Raw genomic sequence first — 17,759 nt, forward strand, 5'->3', positions numbered from 1 at the left:
TAGAGGCAAGGCGAGGCAATAGAGGCATCGACACAAGCGACGAAGAAGAGAGGCGAACCAAGGCAGATCTGGAAGCGGCACGACGATGGAGATGACGGAAGGCGACAGGGAGGCGGCACAACGATGGTGACGGCAACAACGCTGAGAGGGAGATGAGGGCGGCGGCGGAAGAAGAGAGAGAAGGCAGAAGAGAGGAAGAGAGGTGGACAAAGGAAGGAGGCGGTGGCGACGCCGGTAGTGGTGGCGGTGACAATGGTGGAAGGAGAAGGCAGGGGTAGAACAGAGGTTGGAAGGTGGAATGAATCGGAGAAGAAGAGGGAGAGTTATGAAGATAAGGTAAAGGATAAAATTGGAATTTTAAAAAATAACTAGGAATAAAATTGAAAAAAATTGTGTCTCATGGGTTTGTCTCAATGTCACAGCTTGAATGAGATACACAAAATACATGTATTTCATGTACATCTGTGTGTAACCGTGTCCATCAAAATTTTGTGTTTCAACAAACAAACAGTGTACACGTTCCACCGTGCCCATGTCTCCAATGGACATGGACATGAACCAAACGCTGCCTATAGGGTCATTGTTTTGTTCTGTTATAGATTGCTGGTTATTAGGGCCAATATGAAGGTTAGAGTTATTTTTCAAAACTGAATATGGTTGACTTAGGACTACTAGGTTCTTTATATTGTTCTGGGATTGGATTTGGAATTTAGTAGGCTATTTTTAGTTGTGGTTAGAATTTTTTTTGGACCGTCTTTATGTAGATATTAAATTGCTATTTCTATTCCTTTCAGCAACATTTACACCATTAATAGATGGAGGGACCACTGGATCATTGCTTATCATAGTCTCATGATTGGGGAAAACATTCTCTCATTCTTCATCATATTGGAGTGCTGCAAAATGTAATTGTGCCACTTTTTCATTCTCTACTACCACACGTCCTTGTGTGTTTCTTGTTCCATTACTTGTTTCTTCCTTTTTTTTGTAGATTTTTTACCACGTATGCTCCTTTGTATCAACATTCAGGGTCTATAAGGATCGATTGGCTCCTCAATGACTTTTTTACTTTTCTCTTTTTGAGAAATGACAGTTTTATCTCTATCTTTCTCAGCCACCTTGTCTCCTCCATTAACACTTTGTAGTTCTATTTCTGTCCTTTTCAGCTCTGGACATGCCTCTCTTTCATGTTCCACGCACTTGCATTTGAAGTAGACTTGGGGTAATCCCTCATACTCTACCAAGTAGAGAATGCCGTTAGTCAGGTATTGAGACACAAGAGGTTTCTCCAGATCTACCTCAACACATAGCCGCGCAAACTTTTCTCTTGCTACCTGGGAGGTGTTTGTATCCACCTTTAAAGTTCTTCTAATGATCTTTACCAATCATATCCAAAATCTTCCTATTATAATACTCTACAGCCAAATCAAGAATTCTCACCCACACTGCAATATTATCAATGGATGCAGTCATGGAATTGAAATCTAGCTTCCATAGCCTTATAGTCAGATAGTGACCCAAGATCTTTCAAGAACCCTTCATCAAGACAAAGTCCAAGTCCTTTGAGTTATAAAATTTGACGAGAAAGAAGTCATTTTCTATATCTATAACATCCAAATTACCCATTTTTCCCACATCACTTCTAAGTTCTAACCTTATCTTAAGAATTGGAAGGGATATTTTTCTCCCTAATAATTTTACTATGATGGAATCCCACAAATTCTCTCTAAGTTTAACTTGCATATTTTTACTAATGATTAAGTGATAAACATTATTAGGAGTTTTTTTGATAATGACCTCATTAGCTTTCTCTTCTTTTTCCTCATCATTCTTCTCTTCAGGGAGCTTTTGACTAGATAGTTGTTCTGTGCTCTCTATTCTTTTCCGTCATCACTGCTTGTGCAAAGGATCTTATTTGACTTGTGGATTTTGGACCAATTCCATCTTTCATAGGCTAAGGGTTGCTGCTATGGCCTCCTTGGGTTCTTTTTCTCTCCGAACTCTCCTCTTCCATCCATTTCTCCACACATGGAACAAGCACTTGACTTCTTGTGTATCCTGCTTCTTTTGTCTTGATCTTTTTGCTGTTTCTGTTGGATGATAAGGCTATGCAGTTAATATAGCTAATTAGTTGTATCTTTAAATTAGTAGAGTTGTTACTTAAGTTTGTTAGAGGCTCCTAACTCATAGCATTTAGTTAGCAGAGTGCTAAATTAGTGTGGTTCAGTTTTTTCTAGTATCTATAAATATAGAACTAGTCATTTGTAAGTAAATAAGATTAACCATAATCACAATTCCATTTTTGAATCTCTCTCAAGTTCATTCTGCACTTTCACTCTGTTCTCATTCCCTGATTCAAATTATGCAACACTATTGCAGATTTTATCATGGTGCGGTGAGCGTAGATGTGTAAACGGTGACACCTTGGTGGATCTCCTCCATTGCAAGGTCGAGAGATCATGGAATTGGAAATCTGCAATTCTGTCCAACTTTGACAAATTAGCAGAAAATATGGTTGATCCAGAGCAAGGCCCATGTCAAAACGTGGAAACTCAAGTTTTCTCAGCCTCGGATCTTCAAAATTTGGCTCAATTGATGAACCAGCTAGCAACGATGCAAGGGCAGATCGCTCAATCTGCAAAACCAAGCACGGATTTGATGCAAGATCGTGCATCTCCATATTACCTTCATCCGAGTGAAAATCCAGGTATTTCACTCACTCCAAATCCTCTAACTACACTGAATTACCACTCATGGTCCCGATCGGTTTGGATATCACTGAAGACGAAGAACAAGCTTAGTTTCATAGACGGATCTTTACCAAAATCTGAAAAATCTGATTGCACATTTGAAGCTTGGGATAGATGCAACACTTTTGTTCTGTCTTGGTTGCATGCTTCCCTAAGTAGTGAGATTTTGCAAAGTGTGATGTGGTGTAATGTGGCATCAGAGTTGTGGAAAGATCTTAAGCACAGATTTTATGAAGGAGATTTGTTCAGAATAGTTGAGTTGGAAGAAGAAATGTACTCAGCAAGACAAGGAGATTTGTCAATCACTTCATTTTTTACAAAGATGAAAGGACTATGGGAAGAATTAGAAGAGTTTCAATCGATTCCATCATGCAATTGCATAGGATCATGCACATGTGGATTAGAGATTGTTAGAGGATACAGAAAGCAGTCGCAAGTGGTTAGGTTCTTAAGAGGCTTGAATGATGAGTTCGGAAATGTGAGATCACAAATAATCTTAATGAGACCCCTCCCTGATGTCAATACTGTTTTCTCGCTATTATTGCAACAAGAGAGGCAAATGTCAAGTTCAGATCATGCAGAAAGCAAGGTATTAGTAAATGCTGCAATTGACAACAACTTCAACACTAATAGAGGCAACATGAGCATATGAGGAAGAGGGAGAGGGCGTGGAGGTAGAGGCCGTGGCTTCGGAGGAAGAAGAATGATCAAGAAGTGCTCTTATTGTGGCAAAACTGGCCACTTGGTTGACACATGTTATCACAAGCATGGTTTTCCTCCACACTACCATCAAGATTCAAGCTCAAGAACCATAAATCATGTCACTACTGATGATGAAATTGAGAAAATCAATAACTCTCCTTCAGGAAAGAACAGTAATAGCTTAAGTTCTTTATTTTTCAAAGAGCAAAAACAAGCTCTCATTGCTTTATTCCAGGATCATGAAGAGGATCTTGTTCATAACTCAACACTGGCAATTGAGGCACAAGTCCCATCCCTAAGTATATACCACATTCTTTTTTTTGCCAAACATAAATTGAAACCAAATGATTGGATTTTGGACAGTGGTGCTACTGCACATGTCTCTTTTTCATTAAAATTCTTCAAAAATTATCATAAAATAAATCCAATTATGCTTCAATTACCAGATGGTTCAAAGGTTGTTTCCTCTATTTGTGGAACAGTCTCGTCTTCTGAGAGATTGGACATAATAAAGAAAGCTTATGACTTTTCTATTTCTGATAATGCAAGCATTCCTTGTGCACCTTGTCATTTTGCAAAACAGAAACGTATTCCTTTTCCTACAAGCATTAATAAATCTGAAAATTGTTTTGATTTGATGCATGTTGACATTTGGGGACCTTTAGCAATTCAATCTATCAAAGGTCACAAATATTTTCTCACTATAGTAGATGATTATAGTAGATTTACTTGGGCTTATTTTATGAAAACCAAAGGAGAAACCTCTAATTTGCTTCGAAACTTTATCTCAATGATTGAAACTCAATTTCAAAAGAAAGTGAAATGTATAAGATCAGATAATGGTAAGGAGTTTATCATGCATGATTTTTACAATTCAAAAGGTATTTTACATTAAACAACCCGTGTGGAATCCCCACAACAAAATGGTATAGTAGAGAGGAAGCACCAGGATATCTTAAACATGACAAGAGCTTTTCTATTTGAAAGTAATGTTCCTAAAAATTTTTGGCATTTAGCTACTGCTCATGCCATTCATGTCATTAATAGAATTCCTATCTCCTCTCTCAATTTAAAAAGCCCCTATCAAGTCATGTTTAATAAACTTCCTTGCATCAAACATTTTAAAATTTTTGGCTGTTTGGCATTTGCCTCGACTTTGGCTGCTCATAGAACTAAATTAGAAAAAAGAGCCAAACAAGCTGTATTTTTGGGTTTTAAGTCTGGTACTAAAGGATATCTTCTTATGGATTTGCAAACTAATGAATTTTTTTATCACGAAATGTCATTTTCTATGAAAGAAATTTTCCTTTTCACACTAAAGATGCCCCTGACTCCTCATTTACTAACAATTCATCTACTAATAATACTCAAATTTTAAATAATCATGCTTTACTCTTTGATGACACATTCATATCAGCACATACACCCATTATACCTATTACAAATAAAACACTAGCTCATGTTCCAGAATTTACTATTAGCACACCAAATCATGTTTCACATACACCTCCCTCACAATCACATCTCATCACCCCATCCACACCTCATGATGCACACATTGATCATCCTCAAAATCTCATTCCTCCCTCTTCCCATACATCCACTGTCTCACCAACTTTAGTTTCTAGGAGATCATGTAGGATTAGAAAACCACCAGCATATTTGTCTGATTTTCAATGTTTCCAAACCAGCACAGCAACTCAGAATGAATCCCAATCATCTTTCAAGGCAAGATATCCACTCTCTCAATATATGTCCTATGATAATTTTTCACATACACACAAAATTCTTTCTTTAGCTATTGATTCTATCATTGAACCTCAAAGTTATGAACAAGCAATTCAACATGATTGTTGGAAAAAAGCAATTAGATCAGAACTCAATGCTCTTGAAGCAAATAAAACTTGGACTGTTACATCCTTACCTAAAGGAAAGAGAGCAGTGGGGTGCAAATAGATTTTTAAAACCAAACTCAAAGCAGATGGGACAGTGGAAAGACACAAAGCAAGGCTCGTTGCAAAAGGCTATACTCAAATTCCTGGATTTGATTTCTTTGACACATTCATTCCTGTGGTAAAAATGTCTACTCTTCGAGTTTTGTTAGCACTTGCAGCGTCTAAGGGTTGGTTTCTCCACCAATTTGATGTCAACACTGCCTTTTTACATGGTGATCTCCCTGAGACAGTTTATATGAAGGTTCCTCCAGGTTTATCGGCTCCTCCCAATAGTGTTTGTAAGCTTGAAAGATCTCTTTATGGGCTCAAACAAGCTAGTCGTCAATGGAACCACAAATTATGCCAGTTCTCAAAGCTTCAGGGTACATTCAATCCAAGGCAGATACATCTCTCTTTACCAAAGGCACCAGAGATGATTTCACTTGCATTCTTGTGTATGTGGATGATCTGATTTTATCTGGCAACAACATGCATGAAATCAATCGGATGAAAAAGGTGTTGGATGATGCATTCAACATCAAGGACATAGGTAAACTTAAGTACTTTCTGGGTTTTGAAATCGCACGGAGCAAAGAAGGAATTGTCATGAATCAGCGAAAATATGCTACTGATCTCCTCTATGAATTTGGAATGACAAATGCCAAGCCTGCGACTACGCCAATGAACTACACAACTCCACTGTCCAAATCTTCAGGCACCGCATTAACTGACTTGACTCCTTACCGCAGGCTTGTTGGGAGGCCGCTGTACCTCACAAATACAAGATCAGATATTTCATTCACCGTCAACAAGTTGAGCCAGTACTTGGACTGCGCTACAACAGATCATTTCAAAGCAGCCCTGCACATCTTAAGATATATAAAGTGTGCACCAGCCAGTGGAATAAAGTTCTCTGCTGCCTCATCTGATTTGTCGCTCACAGGATACTCAGATTCCGACTGGAGGACATGTCCAGACACAAGGAGATCTGTATCTAGATTTTGTTTCTTTTTGGGTTCATCTCTTGTGTCATGGAAAAGTAGGAAACAAACTACAGTTGCTAGATCATCAGCAGAAGCGGAGTATAGAGCTATGACTTTGGCAACATGTGAGGGAAGGTGGCTTAGCTACATACTTCGAGACTTTCATACCCCCATTGAGCAAACCGATCACTCTTTACTGCGACAACCAGTCCGCAATGCATATAGTCGCCAACCCTATATTTCACGAAAGAACGAAGCATATCGAGATAGACTGTCATACGGTGAGAGATAGAGTACAAGATGGTTCACTAAAGTTACTGCCAATCCCTAGTGGAGAGCAAATAGCAGACGTGCTCACAAAGAGCTTAGCTCCAGAACCATTTGCATCATTTTATCGCAAGCTTGGATTGGTTGGTATATGCACTCCAAGCTTGAGGGAGGCTGTTGGATGATAAGGCTATGCAGTTAATATAGCTAATTAGTTGTATCTTTAAATTAGTAGAGTTGTTACTTAAGTTTGTCAGAGTCTAAAGTTTGTTAGAGGCTCCTAACTCATAGCATTTAGTTAGCAGAGTGCTAAATTAGTGTGGTTCAGTTTTTTCTAGTATCTATAAATATAGAACTAGTCATTTGCAAATAAATAAGATTAACCATAATCACAATTCCATTTTTGAATCTCTCTCAAGTTCATTCTGCACTTTCACTCTGTTCTTATTCCCTGATTCAAATTCTGCAACACTATTACAGATTTTATCAGTTTCTCAGATTAGCTTCTTCGTCTCTTCGATGCTCCTCTCAGATTAGCTTCTTCATTTCTTCGATGCTCCTCTCTCGGTCTGTGTGGCGTGTTGTCCCTCCTCTCACAAAATCTCCTCTCATAAAGGGATTCTTTCTGTTTTTACTTTTAAGTTTACTATTTGAGAGTTTTACATCTATTCATTTTTTCTAAACTAAAAGCTTCTATAACCCTCTACTTTCTATTTGGTTGTTTATTGCTACAGTAAAGTGGAAATGCCCATTTTTAAGTGTTTTGGTCCGAGGCCCAGTTGGACCCAACATTTTATGATTTAAATCATAACCTACCTTTTTTTTTTAAAAAAAAAAAACACTCTTATCAGGTAACGATCCAATTTGTAGCCGGTAATGATCATTTCAGGTATGACAACGTGGTCGAGACATTGCACCAATGGCCAATATGTTGGCCTCACAGAAGCCATATCTCAGGTTCGAATTCCAGCTATAGCTGGATAGTAATAGAATCTTTAATGTGTGTGTAATAAAAAATAAATAAATTATAATAACTAGAGACTTATTTAAGTCCAAAAATTTTGACTGTTGAGATAAATGAGGCACATACACAAATAAGCCTTCCATTAAATCAAATAAGATTTTAAACATTGTAAAAGTTGTTTCTCGATCTTCCTTTGAAAGACTGTAAGGATCATATCAAGAAGGAAAGAGAAGATCATAATTTTAAGATACTTGTATGAAGATACCAACAAGTGTTAAGAATAATGCCAGCCTTGCACTTTATACAAAGTGAAGAACAAAGCATTGTGTTCTATAGCTCATGAGACGCACGTAAAGCAGGAGGAAAGCAATAAACAATCGGAAATAATTAATAACAACAAAAATTAACAAAAAAAAAAATCAAAATTTACTTTATTTAATATTTATTATTACCATAAATAATGAACTCGACACTTGCACGAAAATTATACCAATTGAAAATGCTGCAAACACAACCAAAGAAATTGTTTCTCATCTAAAATTTGGCTAATTTATATTGTTTTTCATATTGGAAAATATTTGGTAATCAAAGAAAATCAACCAAAAACAACCATAATTTGCTTTATTTAATATTTATTAATGGTTACGATAATTAATGAATACTAAATAAGATAAGTTCTGGCTGTTTTTTTTGTCTCTCTAGCATTACTCCTTTTATAAAAACATCTTTATATAAAAATGGCATTGTGAATTATTAAATAATTTAATTAAATATATCAAATTATCTAATAATTCATAATAATATTTTCATGTAAACATCACATCATAAAAATATTCTTTTTATTTTAATATATATACACGAAGTTACATATGATTGGCCTGATGCTACAAGCTACTGTACAAGGGAAAGTCTAGGGGACCAATAAATTTATTAAAATTTGACCAGCACTTAGCCAACAAAAGGAAAATGAGTGATTCTCCACTATTAAATGAAATCTCACACCATTAAATATACTATTAATGGCTAATTGATAACTACAACTCACAAAATCTGCTGGCCCTAGCACTCCTCGCTGTACAATTCTAAAGCAATTGCAATTAATAACATATAAACAACTAATAATGTAAAATGCAAGAATTTTATAATTATTTTTATTTTTTTCGGGCTGTCGTAATTGAATTCTATTTAACCCGAACCCCTTCTCAAAATCTTTGGGTTGTCAGAATCAACCCTACATTTACAATAACGACAGAAAGCAAGTCACTAAAAAAAGTACAAACCAAATATTCTAGCAAGTGAACGAAATAAATAAAAAGAAAGTTTGCGCATGCATTTGATTTTCCAATATGAGTTACGTATTTTATTGGTGACACTGGGTACGGTATAATTATTCTTGCAATGATAGTAAGCAAAGAACATCACCGAAAGTACACTACATATATATAGATGATCCTATACTTGACACACAAGTAGTTCTTTATATACCTTCAGCTACAAAATTCAAACGATCCAAATCCAATTATTCCATGTACTAACACAATGGTGTCTCCAACAATAATACTACTCCTTCTTTTGTGCTTCATTTTTTCATTTTCTTCTTCAGTCATTTCCCAGCCACCACCAGACACAGGATTCATCAAGTGTGGATCATGTCCTTGCGGCACCTCATGCGGCGGCGGAGACCAACTTCCACCCCTTTTTCCTCTTTTTCCTCCTCCTCCGCCTTCTACGCCACCACCACTACCACTTCCTGATATTTCTTCCCCGCCAGAGGATGATTGTAGTCCACCAGCGTCCCCACCCCCTCCACCACCGTCTCCGCCCCCACCACGGCCTCCACCACCCCCTCCTTCGCCTCCTCCACCACCCCCTCCTTCGCCTCCTCCACCAACGCCGCCACCGCCAAGGTTCATATATGTGACGGGTGTGCCAGCAGATGTGTATAATTATTACTCTTCTGCTCAAAACAGAGTTGTTGGGTTGCTAGCTTTGGTTGGTTTGGGATTATTGTCAGTTGCAATGATGTTTGGGTGAAGATAAAAACTCAGTTAATTTCACATGAAATTATTGATAGTTAAAAAAACTAAATTATTATTTAACAATTTTTAATTACGTTAAAATTAACTGCATCTGAATTTTTATTTTAGGTGAATAACTTCAAGAAAACAATGATTCGAATGTTTGATTTCTAATTCCTTGTTTCTATTATATACTTTGTTTAGTTATTCATTTTTTTCTTTTACATTTTAGGTTCCATTGATTTTTTTTTTGTTCTTCCATAGTATACAATATATAGAGACTTGTTATTGGTGAAGTGAGAATATGCAATAAATTAGATTACTTCAAAATTCACATTTTGAATGCTCCCTAGCATTATTTTTGTGTAAAATGTAACTATTTCTTCTGCTTGAATGTGTAATAATACGTGCTTTTTAAGACTTCATTCCATTTAGATAAGATGACACTAATTAAGATTTAAGCGGCAAATGTGAAATGTGAAAGAAGAATTCTAGATGATGAATGATTTTTTAGTCAATATCTAATCAGCAATTTTATTTTTATTTTCATATAAGAGGAGAAAATATACAATAGGTTAACAAAATTATTAGTCGTATAATATGATGGACTGGTTTGGCAAATAATGCATATGAAAAATAAATAAAGAATATAACATTCCTTATTTAAGAAGAATTATTTAAAGATGAACAAACTGGTTTAAACTTTAAAAAATTTATAATTTAGGGTTTGTGTATTCATTAACTCATTGTATTCCTTACTTGTTATGAAGTTATTCTTTACGTGAAAGTTCAAGGTATGAATTTCTTTTATCCATGTCATATATGACAATGGAGATAAGAATCAATTTCATTTAAAAATTTTCGTCTTATAATCAATTTAGTTTTTGAATTTTAAAAAAAATTATTTTCGTCTTATATAAGGTGAATGGTTATAAGTGTCATGTGTTATAAAAAAATTTGTGAGGTGTATGTGAGCAATGAATGTAATATTAATATGCCACACAGTCGCGAAACTTAAAAATAAGTTTTGAAGGGGTTAAAAATTTGTGTGTTGATGTATCTTGTTTTGTATTTTATGTCTCGTGTTTATGTCAGGCATCATAATTGATGCCACATTATATTTAAGAATATTCGTGGCAGTGTTGTAAAATAACTAAATAAATAAATAAAAAAGGTAAAAAATACAAAATGTAAAATATAATTAGATAATTCTAATAATAATATTCACTATAATTACTATCTCAATATAAAAGATATATATATATATATATATATATAATAACGTATGAAAGAAAGAAAGAGGAAAAGTTTTGTATATAGATAATATAAATAGAGAGAGAATTATTATTGATGTTATTGTCTGAGACTTAATCTTCTATTTATACATGAGTGAAGCTTTGAATTTTCAAACTTCATTAATGCTCAATTTAACTTGGAAGCTTCACTCTTTCATAGGAAAAATCAGCCGCCAATGTATTGAATGGTCATCCACATCATCATGTTTATCACAACACTCCCCTTTGGATGACCATTTAAGATTATGCCTCAATAAAATCTTACTAAAGAAAACCCAATGGGAAAAACTTTAGTGAAGGAAAAAGAGTACAATATCCTTTGTGATGGGGACTACCTCATTAAAAACCTTGTCAAAAAAACCCAATGGAAAAAAACCTGACCAAGAAAAAAAGAGTACAGTCTCCCCCTCTTGTCGACATCATTTAATATCTCGAAATTGACACATCCCAATCTGATGTACCAATTTTTCAAAGGAGGATTTTGGGAGTGACTTTGTAAATAAATCTGTCAGATTGTCACTTGAGCGGATCTGTTGGATATCAATTGTCCCTTGATTTTGAAGATCATGAGTGAAGAAGAATTTGGGAGAAATATGCTTTGTTCTATCACCTTTGATGTATCCGCCTTTAAGTTGAGCAATACATGCTGTATTATCTTCAAACAGGACAGTTGGACCTATCTTATGATCAATCAGTCCATATGATGACAGAATATATTGGATCAAACACCTGAGCCAAAAACATTCGTGACTAGCTTCATGAATCGCTAGTATTTTGGCATGATTAGAGGATGTTGCAGCAATCGTCTATTTCGTGGACCTTCATGATGTTGTTGTACCACCATATGTGAACATGTATCCTATTTGAGATCTCCTTTTGTGTGGATCAGACAAGTATCTGGCATCTGCATAGCCAACTAGTTGTGACTTGGATCCATAGGGATAAAACAATCCCATATCAACCATTCCATGAAAATATCGAAAGATTTGCTTGATTCCACTCCAATGTCTTCTGGTTGGAGAGGAACTATACCTTGCTAGTAAATTCACCGCGAATGATATGTCAGGTCGCGTATTATTAGCAAGATACATTAGCGCTCCAATGGCACTAAGATATGGTACTTCAGGACCAATGATATCTTCATTCTCTTCTTTAGGACGGAATTGATCCTTCTCCACATCCAAAGATCTTACGATCATTGGGGTACTCAAGGGATGTGACTTATCCATATAAAATCTTTTCTGTGTATGTCGCTTGATGAATAAAGATCCCATTTTTTGTATGCTCGATCTGCAGGCCGAGAAAAAAAATTAGTCTTTCCAATATCTTTCATCTCAAACTCTTCTTTTAGAGTTTTTATAATTGTTGGAATCTCTTCAGGAGTTTTAATGATATTTAAATCATCAACGTACACAGCAATTATAATGAATCCAAATGCAGTTTTCTTTATGAAAACACATGGACAGATATCATCATTCTTGAATCCATTTTTGGCCAGATACTTAGTAAGACGATTATACCACATTCGTCCAGATTACTTTAGACCGTATAAAGATCTTTGCAATTTGACTAAGTATAATCCCTGTGAATATTCATTGGATAGTTTAGATATCTTTAGTCTTTCAGGAACTTTCATATAGATATCACGATCTAATGAGCCGTATAAATAGGCTGTTACCACATCCATTAAATATATATGCAGTTTATGATATGCAAATAAACTGACCAAATAACGCAATGTTATCGCATCCAATACAGGAGAACACGTTTCTTCATAATCTATACTGTGCCTTTGTGAGAAACCTTGTGCCACAAGTCGGGCTTTGTAGCGCACAACTTCATTTTTCTCATTTCGTTTTCTCACAAATACCCATCGGTATCCAACAGGTTTTACATCTTCTGGTGTAGGACTACAGGTCCAAAGACTTCACAGTTTTGCAAGTGAGTAATCATTCCTTTGTCGACATTCTTCGATTGATCTTGGCTCAAAATCCTTACTTTCATGTATGATATTTAATGTCACATTATATGCAAATATTGCATTGACAATTGTCTTATTTCGGTCCCATTTCTCTCCTGTAAAGACATAATTTATCGAGATATCGTCATTTTCACAATTTTCGGATACCTGAACGTCTTCTGGCGTTAAAACTATATCAAAATTTTGGACAACTGCAGGTGTCTTTACTATGTCTTTTTTAACAGGAATAGTATTCACATCTTTTCGCTTTCGAGGATTTTTGTCTTTGGAACCGACAGGCCTGCCACGCTTCTGGCGTGAATTTGCTTCAGTGGCTACTTGTCCTACTGGGACATCAATTCGAATTGGGGCATTTTTCGCTGGTATATAAGATTTGGTTATCCTCTTTGTATCAGAAAATGCATCAGGCAATTCATTTGCTATTCTCTGCAAATGTATAATCTTTTGAACTTCTAGTTCACATTACCCTGATCGAAGATCTAAATGCATCAACAATGATGAATTTCAATTAAGTTCCTTTTCATGAAGTTTATTCTCTCCCCCTAATGTTGGAAATTTTGATTCATCAAAATGACAATCTACAAATCGGGCTTTAAATACATCTCCAGTTTGTATCTCAAGATACCTCACTATAGAGGGAGAGTCATATCCAACATATATCCCCAATTTTTTTTAGGTCCCATTTTGGTGCGATTAGGTGGTGCAATGGAAACATATATCGCACACCCAAATATTCTTAAATGGAAAATATTTGGCTGCTGGCCAAAAGCTAATTGCATAGGAGAGAACTTATGGTAACTCGTTGGCCTCAAACGAATAAGTGTTGCGGCATGTAAAATAGCATGCCCCAAACCGAAGTTGAGAGATTTGTTCTTATAAGTAAGGGTCTAGCAATCAATTGGAGGTGTTTAATAAGTGATTCTGCTAACCCATTTTGTGTGTGAACATAAGCTACTGGATGTTCAACACTTATTCCATTAGCCATACAATAAACATCAAATGCTTGGGAAGTAAATTCACCATCATTATCAAGACGAATTGCTTTGATTGAATTTTCTGGAAATTGTGCTTTTAATCGAATAATTTGAGCCAGTAATCTCGCAAACGCCAGGTTGCGAGAAGACAATAAGCACACATGTGACCATCTCGAAGGTGCGTCTATCAGGACCATAAAATATCTAAAAGATCCACATGGTGGATGAATAGGTCCACATATATCACCTTGAATCCTTTCTAGAAATTCAGGGGACTCAAATCCAATCTTTACTGGTGATGGCCTTAAAATTAACTTCCCTTGAGAACATGCAGCACAACAAAATTCACTAGATTTAAGAATCTTCTGGTTCTTTAGTGAATGTCCATGGGAGTTTTCAATAATTCTCTGCATCATGGTTGTTTCCGAATGACCCAATCGGTCATGCCAAGTTATGAATTCATTTGGGATAGTAAACTTCTGGTTTACAATGGCATGTGATTCAATTGCACTAATCTTAGTATAATATAACCCAGATAAAAGTGAGGGTAACTTTTCTAATATAACCTTTTTATTTAAATCATGAGCTGTGATACATAAATACTCATGATTTTCCTCATTCATTGTTTCAATATAATATCCATTTCGGCGAATATCTTTGAAACTCAACAAGTTTCTCAGAGACTTGGTAGATAATAGTGCATTATTTATTATAAATTTTGTTCCTCCGGGAAACAAAATTATAGCTCTTCCGGAGCCTTCTATCACATTGTCTGAGCCAATAATAGTATTAACATATTCTTCTTTTGGCACAAGATGGGTAAAATATAGGGTTTTTTACCTAAATAAAATAAACCAATACCAAAATTATCAGATTCTCCTAAATCAAATTTTGAAACGTAAATATCCTCTTTCTACTATTATATAAATCGTTCCAGGGGCATGAGAATTATATAATATGTTAAGCATGCCACCCATAAACGATTTATGCATGAATGACCTAGGAGAATAAGGAGTAAATCATTGCATGGCACACAGGATTATAGGTAACGCATAAATCGTCCCACCCTACAAAGATTCACGTGATTTTAAGCTAAAACACAAAGGCTTGGCACGATTAACGTGTTAAAGCAAATCCTCTCAAGCCTGTCACGATTGAAAGAGAAGAAAAAGACATGACTGAAGACAAAGGATACTTGCACTTTGAGGGAGATTGATTTGTAGAGATGAGAGAGGAATTACACAAGTAATCAGAGAGATATGCTAGAGGTCGGTGAGGCCGGTCGGAATGACGAGGATGGGGTTGCTCAGGTGGTGAAGAAGGTGACGGGGGATGAGAAGGTGATGGTGGACTGGTGTCTAGTGTTGAAAGTGATTCGGTGGTCATGGGTTCAACTTGGTTAGGAAACGATAGTGAGGAGGAAGGAGAGGTTGTTGGAGAAAATAAAGAACTAGGTAGAGTTGGGTCAATGGGTATAGGTGAGGGTTCAACTGGAAGACTAACTGAATCTTGTTTTTAAGAAGGTGTGTTTGGCAATGTTAGGCTGAGTGTCTGAAATTGGACATTTTTTGTGACTAAGGGCAAGATCTTTTCATAAAAAATCACGTTTCTAGAAATCTCAATTCTTTTATCTTCTAAAACATAAACAATATACCCTTTAAAACCAGATTGAAAGCCAATAAATACAGCCTTTTTGGCTCTTGGATCAAATTTTAATCTGTTTGCCATTTGGGTAGAAACAAAACATAAGCATCCAAAAACTTTAATGTCATGATAATTTGGTGGATGATTGAATAAAATCTCAAATGGTGTTTTAAAATTAATTGCGGATGATGGAACTCTATTAAGTAAATAAACAGCATGTCTAACAGCATAAGACCAAAAAGATGATGGTAAATTAGATTGAAATATAAGAGCACGAGCTATATTCAAAATATGTTGATGCTTGCGTTCTACCCTTCTATTTTGTTGAGGAGTTTCAACACAACTACATTGATGAATAATGCCCTTTGAAGCATAAAAATCAGGTAAAATAAATTCTGGTCCATTATCGGAACGAATAGTTTTGACTTTGGAGTTGAATTGTGTTTCAATTAAAGTAATAAAATTTTTTATTTGATTTTGTACTTCTCCTTTTGATTTTAATAAAGTAACCCATGTAAAGCGGCTAAAATCATCAACAATAGTAAAAAAATATTTATGATTATGAATATAATTTTGTCGAAACGGACCCCAAATATCAAAGTGTAATAAATCAAAACTTGCATTGGCTTTGTTAAAACTTTGAGAAAATGAAAGTTTCTTTTGTTTAGAAAAATGACAAATGTCACAAGTCTCGTCATGATGCATAGAGATAAAAGGAAATTGTTTATGTAAATGATTAAGTCTTTGCCCAGAAAGGTGTTCTAAACGAAAATGCCATATATTGGAAGGTGTAATGGGTGGAGATTGGATGGAATTTATGGAGTGTGTAGTGGATGAATTTTTATCGAAATTGGGTTCAAAGACATATAATTCCTCTCTCATTCTGGCCAAATCAATTGTCCCCAAATTGTTGCTCTGTAGAGTGCAAGAAGAAGATGAAAAAGTGAGTTCACATATGAGTGCTGAAGTAATTTTTGAAACAGAGATAATATTAAAGTTGAAATGAGGTAAATAAAGAACATTATGAAGAACCAATGATGGTGAAAATTGAACGATGCCTTTATAAGAAATAGTAGTTCGAGAACCATTTGGTAAATGAACAATAATAGGAGAAATTTGTGTGTAAGAAATAAACCAAGACAAATTTGATGTAATGTGATCTGTGGCACCAGAATCAATGATCCAAGTATTCAAGAATGAATCTCGATTTGAAGAATTGTTAACAGTAGAAAAGGTATTAAAAGAACAAAGATAATGAGTAGTTGGACTTGGCAAAAGCTCAAGTTGGTTTGAAGGACGAGCTTCTTCATTGAAAGGAAGTGCCATGAAAGAAAAGTGTTGGGCTGACGAAAGGTCCAAAAGAGGTTCCGGATGAAGTTACTGGTGTGCCCTTTCTCCTTGATTCATGGATGTCAGCAGAGCTCAAGAGGAGCTCTGATACCATAATAAAATTATGAAAGAATGGGAAAATAAAAGAATTGTGAAAAAGAAAAGATGAAATTTTATTGATTGTTGATTGAATGAATTGTAAATTATAAAGGTAAAACTAAGTATATATAAAGTATTGGCCTATGAAAGATAAAAGTAGATAAAAATAAGATAAAGATAAAGATAAAGATAAAGATAACTATAAGATAAGATAAAGACTAAATTATAATTTAATTTGTATATTCTGTTGGGCTGAATTTGTAGACCGTGAGACGTTTTTATTGTTGTCATGTGCTAAGGTAGAAGAGTGATTTAATAATTATCGGATCAAAAGCTTATATATATATTCAACTGGCAGTATGTTAGAAACTTCGGTAAATGCTACATTTTTCGAATGTAACTGTTACAATCCAAATTCAACTAATTTCATGATTGTCCACCTAGCTATTACAATTTACAGGCATTACGGCTAACGTTGTCATTTTTCTCTTCTAACAATTGGACGATACTGGAAAATATTTTCATAACGAAAATAAATTTAATTTATATGATTATGAATTTATGATGGCATAAAAAAAATAGTTTAAAACCGTAGCTTATTAGTTTTACATGTTTGATTAAATGCTTTAATATAAGAAAAAGTCTAGAAAATCAGCAAATTTATTAAATTCTGATTAGCATGTAACCAACAAAAAAAATGAGTAATTTCACACTTTTTATACTATTAAAAACATTATTGATAACTACTTTATGGCTACAAATCACAAAAATTGTTAGTCCCTAATACTCCTCTTAATATAATAAATAATAAAAGAACAT

General features: G+C 35.1%; 2 protein-coding genes across 2 annotated transcripts; one reads left to right on the forward strand and one right to left on the reverse strand.

Moving 5' to 3' along the window:
* LOC107606753 (uncharacterized mitochondrial protein AtMg00810-like) lies at window positions 5,732–6,661 on the forward strand. The gene has a single exon (XM_016308779.1). The coding sequence runs from the start codon at window positions 5,732–5,734 to the stop codon at window positions 6,659–6,661; it is 930 nt and encodes a 309-aa protein (XP_016164265.1).
* Window positions 9,088–9,513, reverse strand: LOC107606754 (glycine-rich RNA-binding protein 10-like). Its single transcript, XM_016308780.1, has one exon. The coding sequence runs from the start codon at window positions 9,511–9,513 to the stop codon at window positions 9,088–9,090; it is 426 nt and encodes a 141-aa protein (XP_016164266.1).

This window comes from Arachis ipaensis, chromosome B07 (assembly GCF_000816755.2).
Source record: "Arachis ipaensis cultivar K30076 chromosome B07, Araip1.1, whole genome shotgun sequence".
NCBI classification, from domain to species: domain Eukaryota; kingdom Viridiplantae; phylum Streptophyta; class Magnoliopsida; order Fabales; family Fabaceae; genus Arachis; species Arachis ipaensis.